Source organism: Volvox carteri (genome assembly GCF_000143455.1).
Source record: "Volvox carteri f. nagariensis unplaced genomic scaffold VOLCAscaffold_61, whole genome shotgun sequence".
In the NCBI taxonomy this organism is placed as follows: Eukaryota; Viridiplantae; Chlorophyta; class Chlorophyceae; order Chlamydomonadales; family Volvocaceae; genus Volvox; species Volvox carteri.
In genome coordinates this window covers 137144-152102 of record NW_003307604.1, presented here as the reverse complement: position 1 = coordinate 152102, position 14959 = coordinate 137144, and the positions used below count along the sequence as shown (strand labels likewise).

At 52.0% G+C, this 14959-nt stretch overlaps 4 protein-coding genes across 4 annotated transcripts in view; 3 read left to right on the top strand and 1 right to left on the bottom strand.

The window, feature by feature from the left end:
* Positions 1 to 2082, bottom strand: part of VOLCADRAFT_97458 (uncharacterized protein) — a gene marked incomplete at both ends in the record, with an annotated part of 11026 nt that extends 8944 nt beyond the window's left edge. The window contains one exon of the mRNA XM_002956414.1: positions 1901 to 2082. Coding sequence (XP_002956460.1) covers positions 1901 to 2082 — 182 coding nt within the window. The remainder of the gene's footprint in view (positions 1 to 1900) is intronic.
* A 466-nt stretch (positions 2083 to 2548) lies between these two features.
* On the top strand, positions 2549 to 4712 carry VOLCADRAFT_97457 (uncharacterized protein; the record flags this gene model as incomplete). The annotated part of the gene is made up of 3 exons (XM_002956461.1): positions 2549 to 2984; positions 3091 to 4093; positions 4673 to 4712. 3 exons carry the CDS (start codon positions 2549 to 2551, stop codon positions 4710 to 4712), a joined length of 1479 nt encoding a protein of 492 aa, XP_002956507.1.
* An 8073-nt stretch (positions 4713 to 12785) lies between these two features.
* VOLCADRAFT_67049 (uncharacterized protein) lies at positions 12786 to 13091 on the top strand (the record flags this gene model as incomplete). Its single annotated transcript, XM_002956460.1, has 1 exon — positions 12786 to 13091. A coding segment is annotated over one exon (306 nt), but the record flags the coding sequence as incomplete, so codon positions are not given.
* Positions 13092 to 13311: 220 nt separating this feature from the next.
* Positions 13312 to 13884, top strand: VOLCADRAFT_66989 (uncharacterized protein; the record flags this gene model as incomplete). Its single annotated transcript, XM_002956459.1, has 1 exon — positions 13312 to 13884. A coding segment is annotated over one exon (573 nt), but the record flags the coding sequence as incomplete, so codon positions are not given.
* Between the last annotated feature and the right edge of the window lie 1075 nt (positions 13885 to 14959).

Sequence of the window (14959 nt, the reverse complement as noted above, 5' to 3'; positions counted from 1 at the left end):
CCGAGGGGAAACATCCATGCACAGCATCTCGAGAGCACTTTCCAACTCCGTCGATACATCTCCATGGCCAGTAGTCCCATTAACACACGCCAAGTTTCAAGTCACAACATAATGTCACAACCATAATGTCACAACATAATGTCACAACCATAATGTCACAACCATAATGTCACAACCCGACGTCCATATGACCCCTATTAGTCCTACACCGAAGCTAGCGCGACCAGTAGCTAGAGTTCTATTCGATTTAACTGAAAGGAAAGATCGTAACGTGCGACGCAAGATAATTGGAGTCTCCTAATTGACTCCTAATTGGAGTCAAGAGAAGCCGAGCTACGGTCAACATTTCAACACCTGGCAGAATAACACCAGCAGCTAAGCATTTGGAAGAGCACATCGCTCAAAGCTGCATGCCATTCCTAGATGGATGCATATGGACTATCAAAGCAGAGTTTCAGAGTCTATTGGCAGGGCATGTTGACAGATGCCAGCAGAATAGCGGCGACATGAAGCACCGCATCAACGACCTGAGAAATCTAGTTGAAGAGCAGGCAGCAGTTGTGTAGCAGCTGACCGCTGAAAAGTTCTCTCGAGTTGCTGGTGGTCGCGCGCTGCGCGTATTTATAGCACCGTACTGTGTACCGGCTGCTACATCCCCCCCCTTTTGAAGGGGTCCGTCCCGGGCCCTTAGAGCCTCGTTTTTTACGACCAGCCTGCAGGCTGGTCGTACAGCTGTGCGTACCTTCGCCTACCCTCGGGCAGTGGGTAACTACTCCACGTCACGTCATGTACGGGCTAACATGCGCCTAGCCGTCTTCAAATTTTTCAGGCACAGAGACAGTCCAGTCGGTTCAGCTACTTTTATATTATATGCGTTTATCGCTAACTGAGTCGCCAAACCCGATTCCACTCGAGCATGATCGGTAGAGGTTGAACCGACGACTTCAGGATCGTGAAATGTCACGGGGTCTCGATACCAAATGTAGCAGCTGACCGCTGAAAAGGTCTCTCGAGTTGCTAGTGGTCGCGCTCTGCGCGTATTTATAGCACCGTACTGTGTACCGGCTGCTACAAGTTGTTACAAGCCCTCAGGAGCGGAATGCTGTGCTGCGACAGGAGCTTGGCGCCACGGTAGGTGAGCGCAGGCTCACGGCGCAACGCTTAAAGGAGTTAAATGAGCGCATTGAAGCCCTCGAGACCGAGCGAAGCTCGTCGCGAGGTGAGCCAATCATTACGTGAAGCCATTTGGCGGACGCAAAGGCCCTTGATAGGCGGATGGAGGCCCTGTAAAAGCGGCTGGCCGAGCACACCGCAAGCGGGCCAAGGGAACAAGCGGTGCGCTGCAGAGAAATGGCCGAGAATGTGGACAACGTTACTGCTAGTGTCGCCACGCTTGAGGAGCGTTTCAATGACTGGGAGCGCACATGCACAGCCCCGGCAAATGGTGCTGTAGCAAGCTACATTTACCTTAGAATATCTTTAAGCTATTAAAGCTTAATCACAGTAACGGTACGGTCCCGTAGTTACGAACCATACTCGTTAACTGTACGAACTCACTTTCTGTTACGCTACCACAACCTAGCGTACGACACCAAGACTCCAGGAATGGAGATGGCGGCAGGTGGGCCGCATTTAAGCCACCCAGGTGAAGTGCTTCGGCCAGACACTTATCGTATCACTATACCAGTGTTCGGATGTTCAAGACTCCACTGTCACCGTTCCCGATGTATGTCTTCGATCCCGACTTCCCTTGTCTCTTTTCGCGCTTAACGCTGGGTCGTCAACCGTGGACGAGACCCACCGCTTCCACTCAAACAGCTAAGGTAAGAGACGGCTGTTACAGGTGCACGATGTGTCGGAGCCACAGGGGGGCGTCGCATTGGCCTCAAAGCAGTGCCACCTGCAAAGCAAGACCAACAAGATCCCCGGAAAAAACTTGAAAAGGAGCAGCAAGAACTGCTGAAGCAGCAGCAGCCAAAACAGCAACCAAGACCTAACAGAGCCATCGCTGATACCACCACCTCTGTAGTAGCTGGCCGCTGAAAAGGGCTCTCGAGATGCTGGTTGTCGTGCTACACACATATTTGTAGAGCCGTACTGTGTACCAGCTACTACATTCCCCCCCTCTGAAGGGATCCGTCTCGGGCCCTTTTGGCCTCATATATATATATATATATATATATATATATATATATATATATATATATATATATACCGCCAGCCTGTGCCTACCTTCTCCTACCCTCGGGCAGTGGGTGACCAGTCCACGTCACGTCATGTGCCTCCTTCACATGCGCCTAGCCGTCTTCAGATTTTTCAGGCATAGAGACAGTCCAGTCGGTTCAGCTAGATTGTTATTTTTTGCGAGAATCGCTCACTGAGTCACCAAACCCGTTATTCCACCAAGCGTGATTGGTTGGGGTTGAACCGTCGATGCGTATTTGTAGAGCCGTACTGTGTACCAGCTACTACAACCTCCAAAGCCCCAAAGCTGCCGGCGATCACTACCAGGCCACATGAGGTGGCCGCAAGCCGCAGAGGGTTTGACATGACAGCAGGCGCCCCTGCTCCCAGACCCCCCCAAGCACTGGCCGAGACTACCAGCAGCACCGATGGACATATAGACGGGGGTGCACTGGTCATCGACGGACTACCAGCTACCTGGACGCATGAGGAAGTGATCCAGAAACTGCAACTGTGCTTGCAGCAGCTTACAAGCATGCGGGTCGTGTTCTTAGATTGCACCGTTGAGGCACACCCGAATGTTGCTGCATGCAGCAGCAAGCGGACAACCCAGCGGGTTCGAATCACGACAACCCCAGCGGCATATTATGCCTTGTACACATTACGGAAGCAGCTGGGCCTGAATGTGGAGGAAGGAGCGGATGTGTCGTTCCCGGCTGTGCGGGTGACACTGGCACTCACAGCACTTGGTGAATCGTACAAAAAAGGGTACCAGGACGTTTTTCGGCACCTAGTTGATAGTAAGAGGGCCCCTTCATGGCGGCCGTAAAAATAGAGATAATGGGCTCAATTGTTAGGGTTTAGGGTTTTAGGGCCGCCGGTTGGCACAAATGTGTCTTGACACAGGGCTAGCCATTGTCAATGGGCAGGCACCTGGTGATGTGCCCGGGGGCTTCACGTACTCCAACTCAACTGAGGTTCACAGTTCTATTGATCTGTGCCTTGCATCTTACGGGCTCTTCGAGCAGATTAACACTCTCAAAGTCCTTAGATCTTACTTATGGGGTGAGTCTAATGTGCTGAGTGATCATCACCCGCTTATCCTTCGCCTGCATGCCGATTTGAGGCCAGGGGCTGCACGGGGTCAGAAGCCTCACCTAGCACGTGAACGGATCCCTATTTTTGATATTTCACGCAAGGGCCGCTTCAGTGAGCTTTTTCGTGAACCAGATGGCATTATTACAGCGACCATCAACTCTCTCAAGGAAAAGCTTGTGGAAGGGGCACCTTGTGGTGAAAGCATGAATGACTTGTGCACCCTTATCGACACGTGTGCTAGAGAGACGTTCGGCGTTGCACGGGGGATGGAAAAGTCTGTGAAGCGTGACTGGTGGAACGAGGATTGTGCAGCTGCGTGGAATGATATGATGAGGTTCCGTAAGGAGGTCAGGGACCCCGTCTCAGGCAAGCTGCCCGATCTACATAGGAATACCTGGAAGGCCAAGCACCGTGCCTTTAAGAAGGTTAGGAAGGCCGCTATTCAGGAGATTGAAATGGAAGATATGCGGAGGAGGATTAAGGACGCCCGGTCCAACCCACGCGGCTTGTGGACATGGCTGCGTGGGGGAAAACCACCTCCTTGCGGGATCTCAGATATTAATGCTTTTACCGAGCGTTTTTGGTCGGGAGAGACGAGGCAATGCCGCAATGAGGGTATTCAGTTTAAATGGCTGGACGCAGACCAGGTGACGCACCGACGGGAATTAGCTGCTTGGCTTAACAAGGATTTTACGGAGGATGAAATTGCTAGAAGGGCAGGAGCCGTGTTTGTGTTGGCGCCTTACTCAACGGTGCTATACAACCACATATACGGAGCTGAATACCCGCGAGGATTCATGACTAGCACCCTGTCCCCCGTATTTAAAAAAGGGGACGTGTCATGCTGTGACAATTACCGGGGAATAGCAGTTGGGGGTCCCCTGTGCAAACTTTACGCCAATATCATAGGGAGGCGACTCACCAATTACTGTGAGGGCAATAGGCTACGTGCCGCTAGCCAGGCTGGATGTAGGCATGGTTTCGGCACCATCACTTGTTTACATTAAGGCATCTTATCTCGAAGCACACTGTGGCCGGAGCCAGGCCGCTTCGTCTGTATTTTTTCGGGCATTGTATAGGCGGCATATTCGAGAAATTAGGTGAAAGGTATATAGGCCATTTAGCTCGATACGTATTCTACGAAACTTAAAGGCTTGGGCATAAGAGGCGCATGTGTAAGTGATGGCCTAATATACGATCATGTATGGCATAGTATTATAAGTACATTTTTACATCATAACCTGTAGCAAGGGATGTTTAGGCTATGCGGTATACAGGTCACGTACCGTAGTGCTAGTTATGGTTCGTGATCGCTTTGTTCGGGGAGGGGTCAAACAAGTCGGCTTCCTCGAAGCCGGAAAAAGGGCGGGCCCCCCCTGCATCCGTACAGGCCGGTAGCTAGCGCGGCACGTGTGACAATTGATGGGTAGTGTCAACGCGGTGGGAGATGTGCTTTGTTGCAGCAGTGCTGATGGTGTGAGAGCTAAGCTTGTACCGGCGGAATCGTCAGCACCGCCTGCGGGCTTCACGCGAATCGCATCCATCCCGGGTGCATGCCGCATGGACAGTGCGGCAGACCGCAAGTCGGAATGCCCGTGCAGGCAAAAGGTAACGAAAGCTGGGTGAATTTCGGTGCTGTCTGTGATGTTTATCCCCGAAGCGCCAGCGGCCTCAGCAATCCGCCCCACAGCCGCGGGCTTCATCGGGGCACACCGCAACTCTTCGGAGGCCCCGTGCATTGGCCAAAGTAAATGTACAAACAAGCAGCTTGTGTATTTCATAGAGAAATGAAAGCAAATTACGTTGGCCTGCTGGTGGCAACTCGGATTGCCCATGCCGGCAAATGGTAACACAAGCTGGGTGTTCGAGTTATCATACGCCGTCATCTCAGATTTCCATTATGAGATACACGGCAGCTTTCGGGATGAAATTTAACGCGAGAGGCGTTGATGTGACTTTTGAGGTCGGTGAATGGAGGCAGCTAAACTTGTTTGTGCTCATACGGTCTTTGTTAGCTACATGCGAGATACCTTGCAATAGAGAATGCTCTATAGTACCGATAACGCGTTTCAGCCGGGTGAAATATTATGTTTGGTTCGTTACACACTCAAGGCCTGGGAGTTCGAGTTATCATACGCCGTCATCTAAGAATCCAAATATGAGATACGCGGTACCTTTCGGGATGAAATTTAGCGCGAGAGGCATTGATGTGACTTTGGCCTCGGTCAATTGAAGCAGCCAAACTTGTTTGTGCTCATACGATTTTTGTTGGCTACATGCGAGATACCTTGCAATAGAGAATGCTGTATAGTACCTATAACGCGTTTCAGCCGGGCGAGATATTATGTTTGGTCCGTTACACACACACGAACACACACACACACACACACACACACACACACACACACACACACACACACACACACACACACACACACACACACACGCACACGCACACGCACACGCACACGCACACGCACACGCACACGCACACGCACACGCACACCCACACGCACACGCACACACGCACACGCACACGCACACACGCACACGCACACGCGCACACACGCACACGCACACGCACACGCACACGCACACGCACACGCACGCACACACACACACACACACACACACACACACACACACACACACACACACACACACACGGACATGGGCAATCCTACAGGTCGGGGCCCCCCTGGGCGCTTCGCGCTGGGGCCCCGCCCAAAAACTTTCTGAAATTTGTACGTGCGAAATTCAAAAATTTCGGGGAAGGCCGGACCAGATTTTTCGGGCATGATACAAATTTCGGGGCCCCTTCCAAAGTTTCGGGGCTTTTCAAACTGCAGCTTCCAGTCAGTCTCCCTCCACCGGGAACCCTTAGGCTCATGGTCTCTCACCATTTTCGCACTTTGGAAACGCCCTAGCAAATTCTGGACCGATCGTACAGTTCCGTACCAGTGGCAACGACCTAATAACCAACCGGCCGGGCCAATACAGTGTTTGGGTGGTTGCTACTGAAACGTGTCTTCATGTGGCTGAAACCCCGACGTAAAAGGCATTACGACGCAGCTGGATGCACCAAACAGGAACCTCCTCGTGCTCCATTCGCTCACGCTGGGCCTCGACAACAGCATCATCAAGCCTAACTGGTGCAAATCCAGCTCGGTCGCTCACCGGAGCGTTTGGTGCTAGCGGTTTCATCCCGCATTGAAGCAGGGTTGCCTGTCTTGCACGTTTTCCAGCGTTGTTCATGTCCTACGTTTATGACTATATTTTATGTATTTAAGAGCTGATTTCCGCCTTGAAATCCTAGTTTTTTGCGAAGTTTGATCGACCGGCTTCGGAGGGTATGATATTTCGGGGCTGCGGTCCCTTGGGATACCTTAGAATTTGTAGGTGCTACATATTCGTAGTGCCTCCCGAATTATTGTAGCACGAACTATAAGTAGCACGGTTTGTATACACTTGATGTTGTAAACAGACATTGCCTATATAGACGCAAGTATACATGATTCCCTATAATAGGACCTGTACAGGCATCACATAATAGGCTTTTCATTCGAGTCACTCTTTAGATACCCTAGTCATCTCTCCAATCGATCGCGCGACATCCGGATAGGCTCGTTCGCACAGGGGAGACGCTCTCACTAAGGCACCGAGGCCAAGCGGGTTTCAGAAGAGGTTTCGGTACTACACATCATCTCTTTGCCAAGCAGTACCTTACTGCTAGGCACAGCCAACCGGGACAGCGGCCGTTGGTCATTGTGCAAATTGACTTTGACAAGGTGCCGCGGGAGATAATGTGGCTTCGCGAACGATTGTTTGCAAGGGAGAGGGGTTCGAGGGTCCATGCTGTGGTCGCTGATGCGGGCGTATGATAAGGTTACAATGGTCATCAAGACGAATGGCAAGGCTGGAGGTGAATTTGAGTCAAAACAGGGTGTGAAACAAGGCTGTCCATTATCAACTGAGCTGTTTGGGCTCTACATTGAAACTCTCGCGGACGTCATCGATATGCACGACGGTATTAACACCGGGGCACGGCCAGAGGATGCACCGGAGGTTGGAAATGAGCGAGTGTCCATCCTCCTCTATGCCGACGACGTTAGCCTTCTGGCAACAACACCGGGACGCATGGGGGAGCTGCTCAACATTGTGGACATGTTCTGTGATGATTTTGGGATGACGCCCAAATGTGTCGAAATGTGAACGCCTCGTTTTTGCAAGCGACAGCGATACTAGAAGTGCTGTCCAAGCAACGTGTGATGAGCTCAGGCTGGCTGGAGAGGCCATACCGGCTAAGGATAGTGCACGATATCTGGGGTTAGTGTATGGGCCGGAACGGCAGTTCTGGGCCTGCCGTCAGCAGTTGTATGACACAGCTAGAGCAGCTATGTTCACGTTGAGTGCAAAATTAGATAAGCTAAAGTTGTTCGCCCCAAATGTGAGGATGAGGTGTTTCGATACGCAGGTACGAGCAATACTGTTGTATGGTTGTCAAGCGTGGGGGCTGTTTATGCTAGCTGAGGTCTCGGACAGGCTCAGGAAGCGGAGTGATGCGAATAACCTTGCAGAGGGGCCCTTCGAGGCATGCCTAAAGGACAGAGCAGTGCAGCTTCAGATATCTTTCATGCGGCAAATTGTAGGAGCTGCCAGACCAACACACCGCCTCCTGTTCGCCGAGCTATCGCAGCTACCCCTACACTACCACGTTCTCAAGCAGGTTGTGAGGTTTTGGAACCATGTCCGTTTACAGCGTGGGTCTGTGGCACACCAAGTTTTGCGACAGGAGGTCGCAGAATCCCTCTCCAACCCCGAAGGGGCCGGATGGGGGACACTACTCCTCCGTTTTCTATGTTTTTTGGGGCACGACGTATGGAAAGATGCCCCGCAAGGGCTACATGAGGTAGACGAACGAGTGGAGTGGCTGATGAACAGGCCAATGCCAGAAGGTGTGATTTTGGAGTTCAAGGACCGATTAGGGAGTGGTTGGAAGCATACGCGCTTAGATGTCCAGCCTGACGTGTATCCATCAGACAGCAAGCAACCAGGAATCCACATGGCGAAGTATAAGCATTGGATGGGTCTGGCGGCCGAGCAAGCGGGCAGGAAGGAGGTGCTCCCGCATATCACAATGTTAATCCCGCGTTCAGCGAATCGCAAAGCTTATGCAGTTTAGGCTTTGCTGTTGGGCATTGGCGGCTAACAGTATGGGCTTTCCACGCTTCGAACATATGAAGGACGCTATGAAGTGGGAACCTGAACGCCTGGCAAGGATGCTGGAACGCATATGGTCCCACCGCAACTCTATCGTTCCCTTTGGTCGTTAGTATACTTCATCACTTGTTTCGTTGGAAGTGCGAGGTAGGATGGTGCTTATAGGCGATTTGGCAGCCCTTGAGCCCTCGGCTCGTACTAGGGTGGTTTGCAGGTACGGGGAACGCACCCACGACCATGTAACAACAACAACAACAAGATCGCCTATAGGTGTGATGTATACGATTATATACGCGAAATCACCTATACGCCACATATTCCGCGGTCCTACATATTAGGCGATGGCCCGACCTATAGGTGACCTCCAATTTTACTGACGTTATTATCATGCAAATTGACTTTAGTAAGGCGTTCGACTCCGTTGACCATGAGACACTTTGGGATTTCCTAATGTCGTATGGGCTACACGGGCGCATCCTCGACTCTTTAAAGGCTAGCTATGCTGACGTGAAGTTTCGGGTCAAGTTGGGGAATAGGTTGGGACCTGAATTCACGGTAGGGCATGGTGTTAAGCAAGGGTGCCCCCTTAGCGTAACCCTTTTTGGACTCTTCATAGAAGTATTCGCTCATTATATTGATGCTCACGATGCTAATTGCCGTGTACGCCTCCCTAGCCGATGGAGCACCCTTCGTGAGCAGAGTGTTAGCCTGGAGGGCGGTGAACTCACTAACCTACTTTTCGTTGACGATGTGTCACTGGTAGCAACAGGGCACGATAGAGCAGAATGCCTTCTAGCACTACTCGAAGCGAATGCCGCCAAGTGTGAGGTCCTCATTGTTGGGGGTGCTACGCGTGAGTGGAAGCGGCTTATGGAAGCTGAGTACCAGTTAGGTGGGGTGGGGTTGCGGGTGCTGACCGGCAACGAGACGGCACGGTATCTCGGGTTGCACTATGGCCCAGGAGTGCAGTTCTCAGCATGTACCAAGCAACTACTCACAGCAGGGAGGCGGGCCACGTTTGGGCTCAGCACCCTGTGTCGAGATAAGAAAATTACCACCCCCAAGCTATGTATGTCTCTCTACAATACACTAGTTGTACCGGTGTTTTCTTATGGAGCGCAAGTTAGGGGACCTGACTTCATTAATGTGATTTTTGAAGGTGCTATGACTAATCCCATGGTCCAGGAACAGCGTGCATACATGCGATCTGTAGTTGGGGTGAGGAGCCCGACTATGGTTTCCCTATACCGCGAGCTGTCACAGAGGCCACTCCAGTTCCATTGGACCAATCTTGTACTTAGGTTTTGGAACTCTGTGGTTAAGAGGCCGGGAACGCTGTGTCACCAGGCATTTGTCGCTGACCTGGAGTTGGCACTTGGGGGCGTCACTGAGTGTTGGGCAAGCAAGGTACTAGCCTTTCTTACTAGCTTAGGAGCGGAACCCCCCACAATACGCGCGGTAATGATCTTATAGCGTACTACGCCACCCTTGAATTGCCAGTTGAGAGCATTCTTAAGGTATTTGCCAAACGGCTTGATGACGGTGGGAGTGCCTGAATACCTTGGGTGACCCCCGCGTTTTCCCCATAGGGATTACCGGAACCAAAGCTTGTCGCTATATGAGGAGCTGCCCCGCCTAGGGGTGCGCGTCTCGATTGGTTGGAGCACACTAAAGGGACCATGCCCCAGCGACTTCATCATGTGCTCATGCATTTTCGGTTAGGCTGTTGGGAGTTAGTTAATAGGCCTGATGGGCGTGAGTGCACCGCGCGTACCTGCAGGCTTTGTGACTGTGGAGCGGTTGAAGATGAGTTGCATGTTTTCGAGGAATGTCCCGCTTACAAGAGCATACGGGCTAAGTATGATGGTGATCTAGTCTTTAAGGGGCGCAGTATGCGCATCATTATGACTGAGGCGCCACCCCTGGCATTAGCCAGGTACCTCTCGGAAATTTGGGAGGCCAGGCACGTCACGCTGAGGGGCTTCACCCTGAAGTGGACGAGGGAGAATGAAGATGACCTCCTGCATACCCGCATCAATACCAATACAACATCCATGGCCCCCCCGGCTTTTACGGACACACCCGCACTTGTGTGCGGAACTTGTAACTTGTAACTTGTAAGGTATCGCACCTTTTACAACTAACGGTGTTACAGTAGGGTTGAGAGTTGCCCTACGCATTTCATTGTTTCACCAATGCTTTCATCTGCCTGCAGCACCTATCCGTGCTGACTCTTTCTCCCGAAACCGTCACCTGACATCATGGGTACTGATCCCATCAATCCAACACGCCACCCGGAGGCGCACATCGCCACCCTTGCATTTAAATGTGGCACATGCCTTTCCACTACACCAGTGGCCGGACTCGGACCGGACTGAAGAACCGGGGGATGATCCAAGGTGCACTCCCTATCTAGACCATTTCGTTTTGCTTCATTCCGGATAGTTATGAACTTTCAGACTCATGGTCACGTATTCACTTCCTTTGAGAATGGAAAATATACTATTGTAGTTGTGGCCCATGGGCAGTCGGTCATTCGCTGTTTACTATGCGCGATGTGTTTGTGCATTCGTGTAAGAAAGCCATACCTGCAAGAAGGTGACCATGTCTTTGAGCCGCTGGGCCGTTGTCTCCGCTGGGACGAGTACCGGGAAGCCATCGGGGTAGCCCTGCACCATGCGGCATGAGGCAGACATTGTTAAGGGCCGTGGGGCTGTATCCAAACACCGAAAACGTGCCAGCATTGCGTACATGTATCCACTACGGGAAGCTGAATAATGGGGGGCGTCAACGAACGGTCTCAGGCTTTAGAAGCTTCCAAAGGGGGGATTGCCGTGGGGGTTGGTTGCTGTGGGCAGGGTTGGGTTGCGGTGGTGGTGGTGCTCCCGTGATGATTAGGCTGCAACATGATCTATTTAATACTAGGATTTTCAAGACTGTGCGGGAGCAAGCTGCACACTGTGCAAGCTCCGCAACTACAAAGTAGTACACATTAAACGGAAATTAAAGCAGCCTGATGTCCACTTGGTGTAGCACAAGCACGGGATCCCAGTTGCGTGCAAAATCCCAGCCAGAGGCTATCGCACGATTCAGTATGCGGCACATCAGAGGTGAGCTTACACAGTTTCGCCATTGTTAGCCGACACGTGTCACAACCAGCAACAGCGACACTGGCCAGGCTTTTGCTCGTGACTGCATGCTGTGATAAGGCAGCCTAAATAACGGTTGAAAAGCATGCACGGTTAGAGCGTCCAGTATGTGAACATATACAGGACGAGTCAGGCCTCAGCCTGGTCGCCACACTCGTCAGCAGCATTAACGAAGCTATAAAGTGGGACCCTGCTCGCTTAGCAAGCGAGGATGTCCATACGTATTTGGGCTTAGTAAGACTTGTTATTCGCTGTGTTACTATAAACGCGGAGGGGGGTTAAGAAACTTAGGAGAATGCATAAGAACGATAAGAACGTCTGAAGAACGCGGAGGCGGCGGGTGTGCATTCTTAAACATTCTTACACTGGGATTAAGCGGTTTTATGTAAGTATGTCATATAAGTATGCATTAAGAATGCATCAGCCATGAAAACATCCTGTAATGAATGCCTGATGGAGCTTTATAAAATTTTATAGTTCCCGGATAGGTAATATATCACAGTGATTGCGAAACAGTGAACATACCATGAAATTTCATGGAAACCATCAACATGTGCCTGGGTCTAGACCTTAGATTTAATAATGCGAGATCTGACAGGTCTAGACCTGTTAGATGGATTAGAGAGTTCATAGATATCTATGGCTACATCGATGGCTACACCGATATACCAATAATTAAATCCCCTATCAATCACCACGAATATCTAGTGGGCCGCACTGCATATACATCAGTGTACACTGATGGAGGGTGTCAGATTGGCGGCCCATCCTTGCATTCTGGGGTAGTCTTGGCAGGATGCATGAACATGCATCCTGTCAGTTGGATACATCCTACACCCCCTTTTCATATCCTCAAGCCAATGCTTGCAAACATCCCACACCCTGCTGACTGCATCCCCTCATCCTCTGCCATCCTCATCCTTGGTGGGCTGGTATTGACTCATCCTGGGTCCACATTTCTATCCTTCTCCTTCCTATCCGTATCCTGTGCTCGACCCTCCACTGCATCCTGACTGAGCATTCTGCCACCAAGGGGACGCTTGGTGGTTAATAATTAACCAGGTGCAGCTGTCAATAAAGGTTTTGGTAAACTCGGTCTAGATCTCCGGCACTCAAGGGACATCCAAGGGACATCCAAGGACATCCAAGGGACACCCAAGGGACACCCAAGGGACACCCAAGGGACACCCAAGGGACACCCAAGGGACACCCAAGGGACATCCAAGGGACATCCAAGGGACACCCAAGGGACACCCAAGGGACATCCAAGGGACATCCAAGGGATATCCAAGGGACATCCAAGGACACCCAAGGGACACCCAAGGGACACCCAAGGGACACCCAAGGGACACCCAAGGGACACCCAAGGGACATCCAAGGGACATCCAAGGACACCCAAGGGACACCCAAGGGACATGGGTGGGATACCATAAGGGATGAGCTTCCTCCCCTTTGGGGAGAACCTTCGGTGTCAAAGGGGTGGCACCAGAAGGTACCCTCCTGTACCACCTTGCCACCGGAGGATACCCTCCTGTACCACCTTGCCACCGGAGGATACCCTCCTGTACCACCTTGCCACCAGAGGATACCCTCCTGTACCACCTTGCCACCAGAGGATACCCTCCTGTACCACCTTGCCACCGGAGGATGCCCTCCTGTACCACCTTGCCACCGGAGGATGCCCTCCTGTACCACCCTGCCACCGGAGGATACCCTCCTGTACCACCCTGCCACCGGAGTATACCCTCCTGTACCGCCTTGCCACCGGAGGATACCCTCCTGTACCACCCTGCCACCGGAGGATACCCTCCTGTACCACCCTGCCACCGGAGGATACCCTCCTGTACCACCCTGCCACCGGAGGATGCCCTCCTGTACCACCTTGCCACCGGAGGATACCCTCCTGTACCACCCTGCCACCGGAGGATACCCTCCTGTACCACCTTGCCACTGGAGGATACCCTCCTGTACCACCTCGCCACCGGAGGATACCCTCCTGTACCACCCTGCCACCGGAGGATACCCTCCTGTACCACCCTGCCACCGGAGGATACCCTCCTGTACCACCGGAGGATACCCTCCTGTACCACCTTGCCACCGGAGGATGCCCTCCTGTACCACCTTGCCACCGGAGGATACCCTCCTGTACCACCCTGCCGCCGGAGGGTACCCACCTGTACCACCCTGCCACCGGAGGATACACCGACAGTATCCTAGCACAGCAGGAACATAGTAGGGAATCTCCGGCAGGTAGGCCGAGATGTAAGCTACCCGGACGGGGTGCTATGGCCAGGCACTTAAGTATCATGAGTACTTGGTGTTCAGAGTTCAGGACTCTGCTGCCGCCGTCTCAGATTGTTTCGTACGGGTCTATGTATGCTAGTGCTTGTCGCTGGGTTGGACTTCTTCCTGCGTCAGCGAGGACTCTAAATTTCACGCTTCTGCAAAGCCAGTCGTCCACCCAGGTGAGCGACTGCTACAGTTTCAGTAGCCCTAAACTCTTCTAGTGGGGGCTTGTAGAAAACACATGAGCCTGCCAGGCTCTCCATGGCAATCAAGGATGCTTCCATTTTGATTCAGCAGTGGCAGTGGCCTCGGGGCGTTTTTCATGCAGCTGCCCAATGGCATACTCCAGGCCGGTTCCGGCCCGGTTCCGACCTAACGGGTCCAGTTAACGAGATGGGTAACCGGTCGGTAGGATTACCGGGCGAACCGTTATCCGTTAACCGTCCCCAGTAATCGGTAACCGATGTCGGTAACCTGGCATGAGCAAAAATGCATTTCTGATTGCAACCAGTTTCTTTGTGACAATGCCCATTGTCACAAGGTTCATGCCCACGTGTCACACCCCGACAAGCTTGAGGAGGTTAAGGCAATGTGAATGCCGGGTGACAGGGGTGACAGTCTTGTGCAGGCACATTTGGAGACTAGTTTACACTGAGATTGGGGTGATGTTGGATTAGAATACTTGCAGTTCATGAAATTGCGGAAATGTGTTGCATAGGCATATCCAAACGTTTCAGAGGGACGTTGTTTCGCCCGTAACAAACTTGTTACGGGCGAAACAAACTGGATTTCCACAGTCCCACCACTCAAAGAGCTCCCCACACCATCGCAAAGTCCCTTTTTTATTACAGACACATGTAACAAGTTGTCATAGCTTGAGATTGTCGATATATGACTGCTGGATTGTGACCAGGCCATCTCCTTACATGTCTTGCTGCACCAGCATGAGCAGTGATCCCTTCTGTTCAAAATTTTCAGGCAACATCGCAATGAGGCAAAACATTGTGCCGAATCTGCCGTCA